The 15,044-nt window shown below is 35.5% G+C and overlaps 3 protein-coding genes and 1 pseudogene across 3 annotated transcripts; 1 reads left to right on the top strand and 3 right to left on the bottom strand.

The window, feature by feature from the left end:
- LOC104761075 (catenin beta-like) lies at positions 298 to 2,328 on the top strand. The gene has a single exon (XM_010484100.2). The coding sequence runs from the start codon at positions 408 to 410 to the stop codon at positions 2,076 to 2,078; it is 1,671 nt and encodes a 556-aa protein (XP_010482402.1). The 5' UTR covers positions 298 to 407; the 3' UTR covers positions 2,079 to 2,328.
- On the bottom strand, positions 2,892 to 4,956 carry LOC104761074 (GDSL esterase/lipase At4g10955-like). The gene is made up of 2 exons (XM_010484099.2): positions 4,504 to 4,956; positions 2,892 to 4,009 (listed from the first exon to the last, which is right to left on the bottom strand). Exons 1-2 carry the CDS (start codon positions 4,707 to 4,709, stop codon positions 2,980 to 2,982), a joined length of 1,236 nt encoding a protein of 411 aa, XP_010482401.1. The 5' UTR covers positions 4,710 to 4,956; the 3' UTR covers positions 2,892 to 2,979.
- LOC104761073 (disease resistance protein RPS6-like) lies at positions 5,455 to 9,572 on the bottom strand. Its single transcript, XM_010484095.1, has 5 exons — positions 9,037 to 9,572; positions 7,833 to 8,949; positions 7,421 to 7,726; positions 6,927 to 7,334; positions 5,455 to 6,772 (listed from the first exon to the last, which is right to left on the bottom strand). Exons 1-5 carry the CDS (start codon positions 9,504 to 9,506, stop codon positions 5,621 to 5,623), a joined length of 3,453 nt encoding a protein of 1,150 aa, XP_010482397.1. The 5' UTR covers positions 9,507 to 9,572; the 3' UTR covers positions 5,455 to 5,620.
- LOC104761072 lies at positions 12,700 to 14,424 on the bottom strand (annotated as a pseudogene).

Below are 15,044 nucleotides of genomic sequence, written 5' to 3'. Positions count from 1 at the left end.
AAAGAAAGAAAAAAAGAGTCGTACACCAAAATCAACCTTATTCTATAAAATATATCAGTAAGTAAAAGTCCAAATATTAGCTCCCAAAAAAAGTCCAAATTAAAAAAAGTAATAACTTTTCTAAATTAAAAAATAAATATATAGATATTGGTTTGTCCACGTAACATGCCATGAAGATTCTGATCATTGGGGTTGACGAAGCTAATTCTAAAACAGTGAAACTGACGCGCTTTCGAAAGCGCGTGAACTCTCATTTCCCTCCCTGTATTTCGCGTTTTCCCAACTGGCACAAAAGCAAAGCAGCAGCATTCCCACTGTTCCCATTAATTCACACCTCTCTTACTCTCTCTCTCTCTCTCTCTCTTCCTCTTTTCTCTCTCTACTCTCTCAGTCAAACCCTAATTCCGATGACGGTACCTAACTCCGATGACGGTGACCGGAGTTTACCGGAGGTTATCAACTCACTCCTCGACTCTATCCCTAAGCTTATTAGCTTCAAGTGTAAATGGTCTTCAATTCGCGCCAAACTCGCCGATCTCAAAACTCAGCTCTCCGATTTCTCCGATTTCGCCGGCTCCTCTTCCAACAAGCTCGTTCAAGATCTTCTTGTTTCGGTTCGCGAGACGCTTAACGACGCTGTTGAAGTTGCGACGAGGTGCGAAGGACCAGGTATGGCTGAAGGTAAGCTCAAGACGCAGAGTGAGGTTGACTCGGTCATGGCGAGACTCGATCGACATGTGAAAGATGCTGAGGTTTTGATTAAGAGTGGACTGCTTCAGGATAACGGAGTCGTCGTCGTCTCGGGGTTTTCGATTTCATCGAAGAAGGAAGCTGTTCGATTAGAAGCGAGGAATCTAGTTATCAGATTACAGATCGGTGGTGTTGAATCGAAGAACTCAGCGATTGATTCGTTGCTTGAGTTACTTCACGAAGATGATAAGAACGTGATGATCTGTGTAGCTCAAGGAGTTGTTCCTGTTTTGGTTAGGTTACTTGATTCGTGTTCTTTAGGGATGAAGGAGAAGACTGTAGCTGTAATTTCTAGAATCTCTATGGTTGAGAGTAGTAAACATGTTTTAATAGCTGAAGGCTTGTCTCTATTGAATCATCTCCTTCGTGTTCTGGAATCAGGAAGTGGTTTTGCTAAAGAGAAAGCTTGTATTGCTTTACAAGCTTTGAGTTCGTCTAAGGAGAACGCTAGAGCGATTGGTTGTAGAGGTGGGATCTCGTCTCTGTTGGAGATATGTCAAGGTGGGAGTCCTGGCTCTCAGGCTTTTGCTGCTGGTGTGTTGAGGAATCTAGCTTCGTTTGTAGAGACCAAAGAGAATTTCGTGGAGGAAAACGCGATTTTTGTTCTTATCTCTATGGTTTCTTCTGGTACTTCTCTAGCTCAAGAGAATGCTGTAGGATGTTTGGCTAATTTAACGAGTGGGGATGAGGATTTGATGATATCTGTTGTAAGGGAAGGAGGGATTCAGTGTTTAAAGAGTTTCTGGGATTCTGTTTCTAATGTTAAGAGTCTTGAGGTTGGAGTTGTGCTTTTAAAGAATTTAGCTTTGTGTCCTATTGTGAGAGAAGTTGTTATCTCTGAAGGTTTTATCCCTCGTTTGGTTCCAGTGTTGAGTTGTGGGGTTCTCGGTGTGAGAATCGCAGCTGCTGAGGCTGTTTCTTCGCTAGGTTTTAGCTCAAAAAGCCGAAAAGAAATTGGTGAAAGCGGATGCGTTGGTCCACTGATTGATATGTTAGATGGTAAAGCCATTGAAGAGAAAGAAGCAGCTTCCAAAGCTCTATCAACTTTATTGGTGTGCACGAACAACAGAAAGACTTTTAAGAAGAGTGAGAAGGGTATAGTTAGTCTTGTTCAGCTTTTGGACCCGAAGATTAAGAAATTGGATCAGCGATACACTGTCTCTGCTTTGGAACTGCTTGTAACTTCTAAGAGATGCAGGAAACTAGTTGTTGCTGCTGGTGCTTGCTTGCATTTACAAAAGCTTGTGGAGATGGATGTTGAAGGAGCTAAGAAATTGGCTGAGAATCTTGCCCGGAGTAAGATTTGGGGCGTCTTTACAAGGCCGTAGGAGACTGCGGATACGATATTAACCTGTATTTAAGAGACTTATCGGCGATTCTGGATATTTTTTTCTCGTGTTCTCTATATGTTGTTTGATGATTTGATTGTTCATAAGGCTCGGCTGATTGATGTAGGGAGAGTAATTGCTGATTAGTCTGTAGACAAAAAATAATGTAATATCTTTGTAGAGTTTGTAATCCTCTTATTTAAATTTTCTATGTGAGCTAATCATATCAGAGTTTGATTTGATTCTTCAACTTTTTTTGTTCTTGTCCTCTAAAAACTTCAAAACCTCGATCCTTTCTCAAGTACTTGATTGGTTTTATCTTAATCTAGGAACAGTGTAGTGACCCTTCAGTGTCTGCAATTTGAAACTGTTTTTGTTGCATAATATGAGTTGGATTGTGATGGTATGTCCTGTCTGATAATGTTGGTCGAAAGCACATGGCAGTTGTTTTGTTTATACCTTTTTCTCAAATATCTTTACGAAAATTCTCAACTTGTTTATTTGTGGCCCCATATGATTGTCACAGCCGTTAAGTTATTTGGCACAATTCAATTAGTAAAACCACCAAACTGAAATCTGCACATGGATCTGTTTCTGTTGGTTCCTCTCTAACGACTGTTTTGTATTATGAATTACTCTTAATAAAGCTTCAATGGTGGGGACACAACACAGCACTCTTTATGGATTCCAGATTCTTCAAAAAGGGGTTATATCTTCAATTTCTTTTTTCTCTACAAAATGTTTGAGATCAGTTACAAATGACCTTTCTTACATTTATGTTGTTACATTCCTCAAAGTGTTCTTAGACATAAAGATAGGAAAATGTGTTTATTGAACAATGGAGATGGATCTGTTACCATCATGGTGAATAGAAAAAAAACTGGTAAAAGAATTGTGATGTTTACTTGATACTATATAAGGACTTAAGTTGCTGACTGATCAATCTGCTGCTGTGAATAGCTGATTGAAGCTCTAGATTATCCGACCACCATTGTTCTAGCCCGTGCGCCTCATGAAACTTCTGTTTCCCTTTCGACATCACAAAAAGCTTCGCTGCTGCCTGACAATTAGAGTTTACAACAGGACCATTGTTCTCCTTGTTGTTGTTCACTTCTCTCTTCTCTGTTACTCCATCTTGGTCAGTGTAGTGGCAGCAGATATAGTCACTATCATTCACATATAAATGAGGCACCCATTTTCTTAAATCCACAGTAGATTTCTGACTCTGCCCGTAGAAACTCGGTACCCAGTTCCTGAACCCTGAAGAAACATTGCCAGGAGAACCCTGTCCTTGGTTCCCACTTGGTATCAGAGGCTCGTTTCTAGGAGGAAGCATTGACATGAGTCTTTTCCAAGCAACACTAGCTTTTTCACCAATATTTCGTAAGCTCATAGCAAGAGATATAGAAGGTGGATTAAACAAATGAGCATCCACAAATAGCCCTTCTTTAGCCAAGGCTTTACCAACTTGTAATGCAAAACCAGCTCCCAACGAATGACCCACTATACATACATTCCTGCTTCCGTACCTCTTAGCTACTGACTGCAACGCCTCCAGAGCAACGTTAAACCTCACAGAACCTTTAAGACTCTCCCAAGCTAAAAACCTGAGATCATCTTCAATGTCACGTCTCATTGTAAGACTCTTTAGTATCGTTCCTCGCAGCGCCAGTACTGCTTTAGGTGCCCCGCTGGGTCTGATGACAACCAAATCTGCCATTGCAGCTGCTCTGTCCCATTCAAGAACAGCACCAAATATGGAACCATCTCTCTGGTCAATCAGCGTATGCGATAACTTGTACTTGAATGGAATCCACCATTTCGGGGCGAGAGCGTTTTGCTCGTTTCGATTCTCTTGTCTGTCGAGTTCAAGCAAGTAAGCTGCTTGAATAAAGCATGCCATTACTGTTCTCTTGTAGTTAGGATCCTTCCTAAAAACCAAAAGGTTAAAACTTAACTTGCAAAACAAAAATTGGTTCAGAGAAAAAAAGACTAGAACCTAAGATTACATGATTAGCTTCAGACAACCACATATACTAGTCAACTAAACACAAACCAATGCACAAAATTTAGCTTGTTCCTTGGATTCATTATGGTTTCTTAATCAAGGATGAATTCAAAATGCAATCACCAGAGCAAATAGATCATCACAAGGGTAGAAGCAGAACATAGCCAAAATTAGAAACTATTTATAAAAAAGCCTCACAGAAATAACATGAAAATGTCGGAGATCACAAAGTAAAAGGAAAAGATCTCTGTAATTAAGACAAATGACTAAACTAACCAAAAAAAAAAAAAAAAAATCAATTTTTTTTTCGATATCTTCAGATCCAAAGCATAAAAACAGGGTTTTGCTTTGCAATGCTCGTTCTCTAACGAAGAAACACAAAAAGACCAGAACAGAGGAATCAAAGTTTTTGTTTACCAACTAGAGTTGATGAGATCTCTCCAGTTAGGAGAAGCAACATTCCTGGGTCCGGAAACATGAAACGCGTAAGGATGATGAGCATCATCATCATCGTCCTTCATCACCACCGCCGTCTTCGGAGTCATCGGCGAAGAAGCAACTGAATCCACCATCAACGTTACAGATTCAGTAACGTCTTCTTCCATCGCCACACGATTCGCCATCAAGACCCCCCCCCCCAAAAAAAAAAACACCTTTTTTACTGTTTTTAGGGTTCTTCAACGCAACTAAAGAAGAAGAAGAATCAGAGCACTCTCTGTTAGTGGGTTTTTTTGGAATAATAATGCAAGTGGAGGTTTTTTTAGAATTCGATCGGCATGCGAATCGGATTCAAGCGTTTGGAGTGGAAACAACAACAAACAAAAAAGTTGAAGTTTTTAAAGATTTTTGTGATTAATTACCGAATAAATGATTTTAAAACGGCTGAGATTTGCGGATCTATCAAACGGTCATCTCCTTTTTGTTGTCGGCTTATCTTAAAATACCATATTTACCCTTTTCTGTTAGGCCTGTGAGGGTTTAGCTTCAGGGGTATAATAGGGAAGAAGATAAATTAGTCTACGGCGCTCCACGCTGTAGAGTTGATGCCAGAGTGCGAGCCGCGTATGAGAGAGTAGAGTGTTTAAGCTTCTTTTCACCTTTTAGTAATCCTTACGCTCTCCTTAACTTTGAGTGTCTTTACAGTTTTTGACAAGAGATGAATGAATGATTTGCGTTGTTTATTATGTGACCTAAAAGGTCTGTTTATTTATACAAGATACATAATCTAAGATATGGCAATATCACCTTTTAGATAAATATCGAACTAAAAAGGAAATCTAAATATATATGTACAACTTGATTAGCACGTTTTTCCTTAAATTTTTTTTATAAGTTATGGTTTCAACTTTCAATTAGAATCTGCTAATCTTTTAGTTTGCACATAAACATCCGATTTTTTTATGAAGGATCGAATCTTAGTTCCAGCTGGTAACATTTTTGTGAGTTACCCTTCACGTCATCTACAGAAACAATCATCATATATAACACAGAATGATATGATATGTAATTGTGTTTTTAAAACTAAGTCTTATGCTTACCAAGAACCTTTCTTCTTCTTCTTCTTTTTTATCTTCTTTTTATTTTTTTGCCCTTGTTTTCCCTTGCTTCTCTCTGTCTCTACATTGATGTCTCGGGACACTCCACACTCGTTACTATATTCAGCTTCAACAACACTGTCCTCCGGGAGTCGTATACCACATCCTTTTAATTTGAGCTGAGAGTAGTAATAATCAATGAGATGAAACTGTATATCCACGTGATCAACTTCAGCTAAGGGAGCATTGTCTTCTTCGTTTAGAGGGAAACAACACTCAAATATAACCAGATGACTACCCAACTTAGTTGTTGTAATGGACAATGGCAAATCACCGGAAGCCAATTGGTTCCCACGTATGTCTATGAACTGACAACGTACCTGGATGAAGAATGAGTAACGACCAATATTAATACTGAGATCCGATCCGCAATCGATCACGACGCAAGCTCTGAATCTGAATGATGGTTGAGAGGGAGAGATGTGATGAAGTAGAGGGATAGCTAAAGAGGTTCCAGTTGTACGGTGGATGAAATATGAAGGCACTTCTTCACCTATCAAGATCATCTGTTTGAATACTGATTCTTGATGAATCAGAGCTTCTTGATCCAAATTGAAGTAGTTGATAAAATTGAGCTTGACTATTGAAAAACAATTATCCAGAACGAGAGAAGTGTCGTCAATGCTTGTCGCCACACTTGGACTAATATTAAAGCTGAAGCTATCTTCAATAAATGCTCCGTAGTCTAGAAACTTAGCTGTGTCAAGAAGTGTCAAGTTAAAGATCCTTAGGGAAACATATTTTAGCTTGTTGCAATATGCCAGTATAAGATATTTGAGCTTATGGAAGTTCTCGATCCACCATGGAACCTCTTCTATTGATGTTCCTTCTAGATCAAGCGTTGAGATGTTGGTTGAGATATTGGGAAAACTTGTGAGTCTTGAGCATCCACTAAACATTAGGATATCGAGTGATTCAAGGTTGATTCCAGTGGGAAGAGTCTCAAGATTTATGCACTTTGTAATACTCAACTCTTTGAGATTACTAAGATTTTGAATAGATGAAGGAAGCTCCACCAAACTTGAGATATCGGAGAGCCATAGCCTCGTCAAAGAAGTAGAGGCTAGCATGGTCATGAGAGGTGTAAGCGGCTGAACCAAATTAAAAAAAAAAAAAAAAAAACATTTAGAGATCCAAGCTATATTAGAATTTTTTTTTCACAACTTTAAGAAATTTAACAACACCAACTTCTGAAAAGACTTAGTATGATGAAAGGTTAAAGAAAACATTAGGTCATGTACATACCTGAACTCTTTTCCATAATTGTTGACTCTTCAACCCACACATATTAAGTTCAGTGAGATTTTTTAGATGTAAGTTTGAGGGTAAGTCTTGTATTGTTGTTTCCCACATATAGAGCTTTGAGATGCTGGTTGATATGTTAGGAAAACTCTTCAACCGTGAGCATCCCATGAGATTAAGCCGATCGAGAGATTCGAGGTTCACTCCGGTAGGCAAAGTCTTTAGATTTGCACAAAATGACATATCTAAAGTCTTCAGTTTATGTAGATATTGAATAGAGGAAGGGAGTTCTACCAAACTCGAGCAATACCCAAGATAAAGTTCCTCGAGATTAGTGGCCATAGAAAGATCAGGGAGTTCTTTCAAATTTCTAGATATATCCAAATTCATATCTTTGAGTCCTGTAAGTGACTGAAGTATAAAAAGAACTTTCACATTAGTTGAAAAGATTATCATTTATAAGGTCAAACAATATTGATTGCTATTAAAAAACGTACATGAACTCCTTCCCAAAGCTTCTCGAGCTTGCTCCTTCGCATTGTAAGCTTAACAAGGTGTTCAGGACGGAAGTTAGAAGGCAAACATCTCATTGGGTATCCGTCCAACCTCAATAGTCTAAGTTTCGGGGGGAAATAGTCGAAGCCTTCCGCTAAGTGCCATCTTACTTCCTTCTTATAGTCCCATTTTTTAATGTAAATTGTTATGAAACATAGATTATGCATCCCTTTGAACGCACTCTCATGTATATGCAATTCATCAGTCTCATTAATATCCAATGATATGCCCAAAACCTTTTCAGTACCCTGAAATTGTTATATATATCAAGAAAAAAAGAGTGACTTATCAACAAGTGACATAACATGCTTTTGATAAAAAAGAGTGAGCTACATGAAAAAAAAAAGAACTTACAGTTTTATATTTAAGTACTTTGTATATATCCTTCGAATCAACAAGGAATTCTCGTTCTCCAGGCTCATTGGACTGTGCACGAACAATTTCTTTTCCCATTTCTTGTAGTAAAGTGTGCATCTTCACAGTATCATGGTTTACATGTACGAGGGACTTATCAACAAGGGTTTTTAGCCCTATAGTAACATCCAAGTCACTATCTCCTAACATCTGCTTGATATCATTGAGTTTTGCACCATCAAAGAGGCATACAATATGACGAAATATCTTTTCATCTTTTTCGTTATTTAACCCGTCGTAGCTAACTCTTAGTGTTTTCTCGATTTTTCCGTTCAGCTTACTACGAAGGCTGGGTAGCATTTCCACCCACTCCTCTTTGTCTATACCCCGTAAATACGAACCCAAAACATTAAGACCCAAAGGAAGGTTACCGGCATGCCTAGCAATTTTAGAAGCGACCTCCATGAAACCATCTGGTGGATATTTTTGCTTAAAAGCAGATCGACAAAACATTTCAAGAGAGAGTTCTTGAGATGGGAGACACACCTCATAAATATGAAAGATATTATGGGCCCTTAGAAGATGCTTATCTTTTGTAATTGCAACAATTCTACTTCCACATCCAAACCACTCAATTTCACCAACTAAAGTATCTAGAACCACTTGATCATCCACATCATCAATAAAGATAAGAACCTTTTGGTGCTTTAGTTTATCTTCAATAGCGCCTAAATGATCTATTTGTATGTGTCTAGTGCCTAAAATTTCAGACAAAAACTTTCCTTGCAAACTCAACTTCATATTATAGTCATCAGGGTTAGCTCCACTAAAGTTTTTCATATTCTTAGATATGAAACCTCTGTCTATGAAAATCCTACCTTGGAAGTGACGAGAAAGTCGACTAAATAAAGCTCTTGCAATTGTAGTCTTGCCAATTCCCGTTGGACCCCATATCCCAACCATCCTCGCTTCCTCGGATTCCAAATGTAACAATAAACTCATCTCCGCTATATGATATTCGATACCAGCAAAGTCCTTAAAATCCTTCGATGGAGTCAGTTTCAGTTTTCCCAAAAGATCATTAGCGATTACTTCAATCATTGTTGCTTCATTATTGCTAACATGAAAGAATAGACTAGTCAATTTTCACGTGGAACCATGTATTCAAAATATATATTATATATCACTAATATAAAAGTCTTACAAGTTATGAGAATGATATCCGAGTAGATTTGCAACAAGGATCAGCGCGTGCTGCCATTGTTTTTGCACTCCTTTTGTTTTGATTTGACAAGTCTTTGCAAAAGCCTCTCCAAATTTTCCAGTTTGTTTCCTGACATGAGATGGATCTAAACCGTAGAAAACTGGTATAACTAGTTGACCAGACTCTTCCTTGCATTTCACGATCTCCACCAATTCATCGAGACACCAACTAGAAGAGGAGTAGTTTTCCGAGAACACAACCACCGCGATCTTGGAAGTCCTTATCGCCCTTACAAGCTCAGGGGCAATCGAGTGGCTTCTCTCTATCTTATTGTCTTTGAAAGTCTTGATCAACTTCTGATCTAGTTCCTTGAGAAAATGGCTGAGGAAAGTTATGCGGACGTCTTCCCCGCTAAAGCTTGGGAAAATATCGTATACCCAATTACGAGAGGATGAGGAACTAGAAGCCATTTGTGCAAAGAAAAAGATTTAACTCATACAATAGCTAACTATGGTACTCAACCACTTTTAGGATGAAGAAACTTTTGGATATATTTTTAAGTTGAAGTCAATTACGTGCTTTACTTTACAACAACCAAAAACTATAAACACACGAGGAGATAGGTCAAGTCTCCTTGACCAAGTCTAACTGAGCCTTACCAACCAAACCTTCCCGCTATGAATCAGAGAGGTCTATAAATAATCTAATAAAATGTTGAAACTTTCTCAACTCTTTTTTTTTTCTTTTTCATTTTGCTATGGTCACCATTAACCATTATTCCAAATTTAAAACAACGTAGGCCATAATATATACACTAGGTGACTTATGCGCAAACGTAAGAGATTTATTAATATCTTACTATATAAAACTAGGATTCAGACTCCCCGCAATGTCGCAGGGAAAATATTTTAGAAAAAAAGTAAATAAAATTTAAAATTATACATCATAAAATCATTGAAATGTAAAAACATTGTTTAAAGTATTAGAAATATAAGATATATTATGAAAAGTTATGGTAAAGCTACAATTAAAAAAATCAATATGACAAAGTGATCCTAATTGAGAATACTGAACTAATGGTTGTAATGAGTAAATATAATTTTCTTTTAAATAATTGTAATTAAAAAAAATATAAATTTTAAATATCAAAATAGTTTTAACGAAAAGTTACGATAAATAGACGCAACTATAAATTCTATATTAAGTTTTATTAAATTTCTATATTGCTATAGTGATTTCTAAAATTTTAGTTAGATTATAGAATAACGTTGAATATTTGATATTAATATTCAAATTATTTAGATTAAACATAAAATGGAAAATTTGTTTCAATGAACAATGATTTGTTAGTTATTGATGAAGAGACAAATATATAGAAAGTTCAAAAGACATGACTATATAAATAGTCACACCTATTAGAACGAAAAGTTATGATGAAAATTATGAACCTATTAGAACGAAAAGTTGTGATGAAAAAATATGAATAAAATATAGTGAAAAGACACAACTCTAAAATAAACATATACAACTGTTTGAGTTTAAAAAAATCGAAAAAAAACAATTTTCTTACAAAAAATACTAAGCAAAGTCACAACTGTTGTTCGTATTTATTCAGACTGTTATTATTATATTTGAATATTAAACTATTTTTTAACAAAAGTTACGATAAAAATATTCTCAACTTTAAATTCTATATTAAATTTTATTAAACTTCTCTATTTCTATAATCATTTCTTAAATTTTAGTTAGATTATAGAATAACGTTGAATATTAGATATTAATATTTAATTATTTAAATTTAACATAAAATGGAAAATTTGTTTCAACAAACTTGTTAGTTACTGATGAAGAGACAAATATAAAGAGAGTTCAAAAGACATTACTATTTAAATAGACACACCTATTAGACCAAAAAGTTGTGATGAAAAGATATAAATGAAATATTGTGAAAAGACACAACTTTACAATGAACAGATACAACCGTTTGTGTTTGCACTTGATTTCACCTTATAACCTATATAAACTGCTTTTAAATAGAAGACATCTTTATTACCATATTGAAAAGTCAAATTCAAAAATTCACTATATAATCCATCTAACTCTTGAAAAAAAACTCTAGATATTTTCATGAAATTTTTATATTTAAAATTAACTAAAACTTGTAAATTAGATTCATCATTCCAAAAATCTTTTATTAAATCAAGAATTGGAAGAATTTATTTACTTTTAAAAGAATGCATGCTAGAGAGTAATTTAGAAAGTTGTAAAAACTTTAATATTGAAATTTTATATTATTTTGTGTCATGACAAAAAAGTGAAAACAGTTCAAAAAAATATATATATCTAGATTTCAAAAGATACGAATATTTGCAACTTTACAATGAACAGTTGCAACTTACAACAATGAACAATCGCAACTTTTTGTAAAACACACAATTTAAATTTTCTACAAATTTTTTTTAAAAAATATCAAAAATGTACGGTTGAAAAAACACAATTTTTGGTGGCATTTATTCAGATTGCTTATATATAGACATTAAATTTTTATATTTAAAATTAACTAAAAGTTGTAAATTAGATTCATCATTCCAAAAATATTTAGTTAAATCAAGAATTGGAAGAGTTTATTTACTTTTAAAAGAATGAATGCTAGAGAATAATTTAGAAATCTAGAAAAACTGTTGATAGTAAAATTTTATTAATTTGTGTGATGGCAAAAAAATGAAAACAGTTTAAACAGACAAATATATATAGATTTTAAAAAATACGGATATTCGAATAAACACAACTCTACAATGAACAGTTACAACTTTACAAAAAACCGTTACAATGAACAATCGCAATTTTTTGTAAAACATACAATTATTTTTTTTTAGTGTTTAGAGAGAGGCAGCCGTAAATATTTTCTATCAAAAATATAAACTAAAGATAATTTGAATATAATGATGAGAAGTCATTTATATATAAATTTGAATAGACATAACTGTTTGTAAGAGACACAACTATATATTTAACAGACACAACTTTTGAGAGAGACACAACCGTTGAAATTAAAAATATATATATATATATATATATATATATTATACGTAAAGGTATGACGTAAAACCGCAACTATTGTTCGCATTTATTCAGATTGTTATTATTATATAGATTTGGGTTTTAAAGTTAGCAACTCGTTTCATTGCCACAAATGTAATTTTTATCGATTAGATATTTTGCGGTATGTTAAATATTCTTTTTGTTTATACAATGTAAAAAAGATAATTATATGAAATTCTAATAGTAAAAATTTAGGAAAACATACATAAACATTAATTTTGTTTTAACTATTTTAAAAACTTTAAAAGATTATTATAAAAAGACAAACACACTTTGAGTTAAGTGTCCAAACAACTTGCAAATAACGAAAACGCACCTTAATAAATAGTCCAAACAAAGTAATTCAAACATATGTACAGAATTAATATTTATAGAAATTACAGATGAAGAGTTTCTTACTCTTCTTTTCGAAAAAAAAAACTTATTAAAACTATATACAAATTGATCGATTAAACATGGCAAGTCAAATTGTCTATTAATCTCTTTAGTGGTTGTACTCACCCCATGAAGACTCGGTTCCATTGACCAAACAATGAAATGGAAACAAATTTTGTCTCACTCTCATTGTTCATCAACAACTTCCAATTTACCCTTGCTCATAACATTGTTCTTTTTGTTTAAGCTATAGCTCCCAAAGAGACTCTCCATTTCTTCTAAAGCCACACCTCGTGTCTCCGGAAGGAAAGTGAAGAAGAAGACCCATGCGGTGGCCGCAACTCCGGCAAAGAGAAGGAATGCACCACCGATGGTGAGACCCTTAGCAAGAGAGAGGAATGTCATTCCGATAATACCACTCATAAGTCTATTCAACATCACTCCCAAACTTGCACCTTGAGCTCTTAACCTCATGGGGAATATCTATGAGCAGTAAACCCACGTCACAGGGCCTGCGCCTATTGAGAATGTTGCCATAAAAGACATCACCGTTGTAACACTAAGCCCTATAGCCCACTTGATAGTTTGTCCGGGGTTCCTGTTGATTACTGTGAGACTAGTTCCAAGTGCTGTCAAGGAAATAAACATTCCGCCCATACTCGTAAGCAACAAGGCACGACGTCCAAACCGATCAACCACACAAGTCCCTACCACAATGAAGAGGGTCTTAACAACTCCAACAGCCACCGTAGCTAAGAGCTGGTTATTCTTGGATCTCAATCCAGCCTTTGAGAAGATGGTCGGAGAGTAAAGCATGACTGCATCAACTCCAGAGGCTTGTTGGGCGAAGTGGATGCCAAGGCATGCTATGAGGATGTGTTGAACGGACGGGGTTGGTCGGACAAGAAGGTCCTTCCACACGCCTTTACCGGCAGTCTTGTTGTTCGGCACGACTATAACATCGTCTGTCATATCATCAGGGATTCCAGCCGCACGTTTGATGTCATTGAGCCTAGAGATGGCTTCTTCTTTAGTGTTTGAGGTTTTGTCAAGAACTTTAAAAGCATCTCCAATGCGACCTTGGAGGACTAGCCATCGTGGAGACTCCGGCATTGCCAACACTCCAATGGCTAAGAATACCGAGGGAACCGCTCCAACCCCTAACATGAACCTCCAACCGAGATGCTCGGGAAGCTTGGAGAAGAAGTAGTTGGACACATACCCTAAAAGTATACCAATATTGATATATATCTGCATAAATAAAACATATTATCATCAACCTCCATGCACAATTATTTTTTATATAGATATATTTCAGATAATAATAATAAAGGTCGAATCTATCGTACCTCAAGGAAAGAGCTAAGGAAACCACGTGAGGAGGCAGGAGCGACTTCAGCGGTGTAAACAGGCGCAATCATCATAGCATAACCGACACCGATACCAGCTATGAAACGACCCACCATAATGAAAGGATAGTTTGTGGCAAAACCCATGAGAAGAGCACCACAAAAGAAGAAAGCTCCTGCCAACACTATGGTATATCGTCTTCCAATCCAATCTGAAGTTCTACCGGCCGCGCCTGAACCGATTAGAGAGTAGATATTTAGAATTCCCATAAGAATCTCAAGTTGTACGTCCGACAGTTTCAAATCGTCTTTTATGAAAATTGCAGCTCCACTCATTACTCCTATATCTGCAACATCCATAAAATGTAAGGATAATTATCTTAACCATAAAATCAAACCAACCTTAGTGAATGAGAATTCACAACGAATACGAACCGTAACCAAGGATGATAGACGTCATTGATGCTAAGATTGCACAAGGAAAAGCAAATCGGCTTCTATTCCCTCTTGGTGGCTCGAGCTCTGCAACAACAACACCTCGTTCTTTTCCTAAGGAACTCATTGTGTCCACCATGATCGTAAAACTTACAGTGAAAAAGAAATTGGTAAGGAGAAGAGAGTGTCATTAGCAGAAAAAAACAAACTAAATTTATTGTGAGTTACGAAATCTATTGGAAGATGAGAATTTAAAAAGATGTGGGATGCTCACAGTTGAAGCCAACTAAGATCACATGTTTTAGAAATTAACAAATAAGCATCCAGTTAGTTAAATCAGTTACAGAAACTATTTACTTGAAATTCTAATGACAGAAATCGGATATCAAGATACACATGGTTTTACTCCAATCTACTAGATTTGTCCTAAAATTTGCAATTTCTAGTTATAACAAATCATTCAAGATTTTAAGATTTGTTGTCTCACTTTTTTTTTTTTTTTTTTTTTGGTTATTACCTTAGCTAAATTTAGAAACATTAGTAAATAGACATTCACAAATTGTTATAATTCTAATATAAATGAAAACAAACAAATAACAAAATTTTTTAATTAGATGCATGTTAAAAATACACCGATCTTGGATCCTCTAAATTTCTAATTAGATACTTTAGTTAGATTTTCAATTTTTCATCAATATCAAATTACTCTTTTCTTTTTTTTTTTTTTTTTTTTTTTTTTTTTTTTTT

Source organism: Camelina sativa, chromosome 18, assembly GCF_000633955.1.
Source record: "Camelina sativa cultivar DH55 chromosome 18, Cs, whole genome shotgun sequence".
Lineage (NCBI taxonomy): Eukaryota > Viridiplantae > Streptophyta > Magnoliopsida > Brassicales > Brassicaceae > Camelina > Camelina sativa.
The sequence above is the reverse complement of the archived record's forward strand: the minus strand, read 5'-3'. Positions and strand labels throughout refer to the sequence as shown.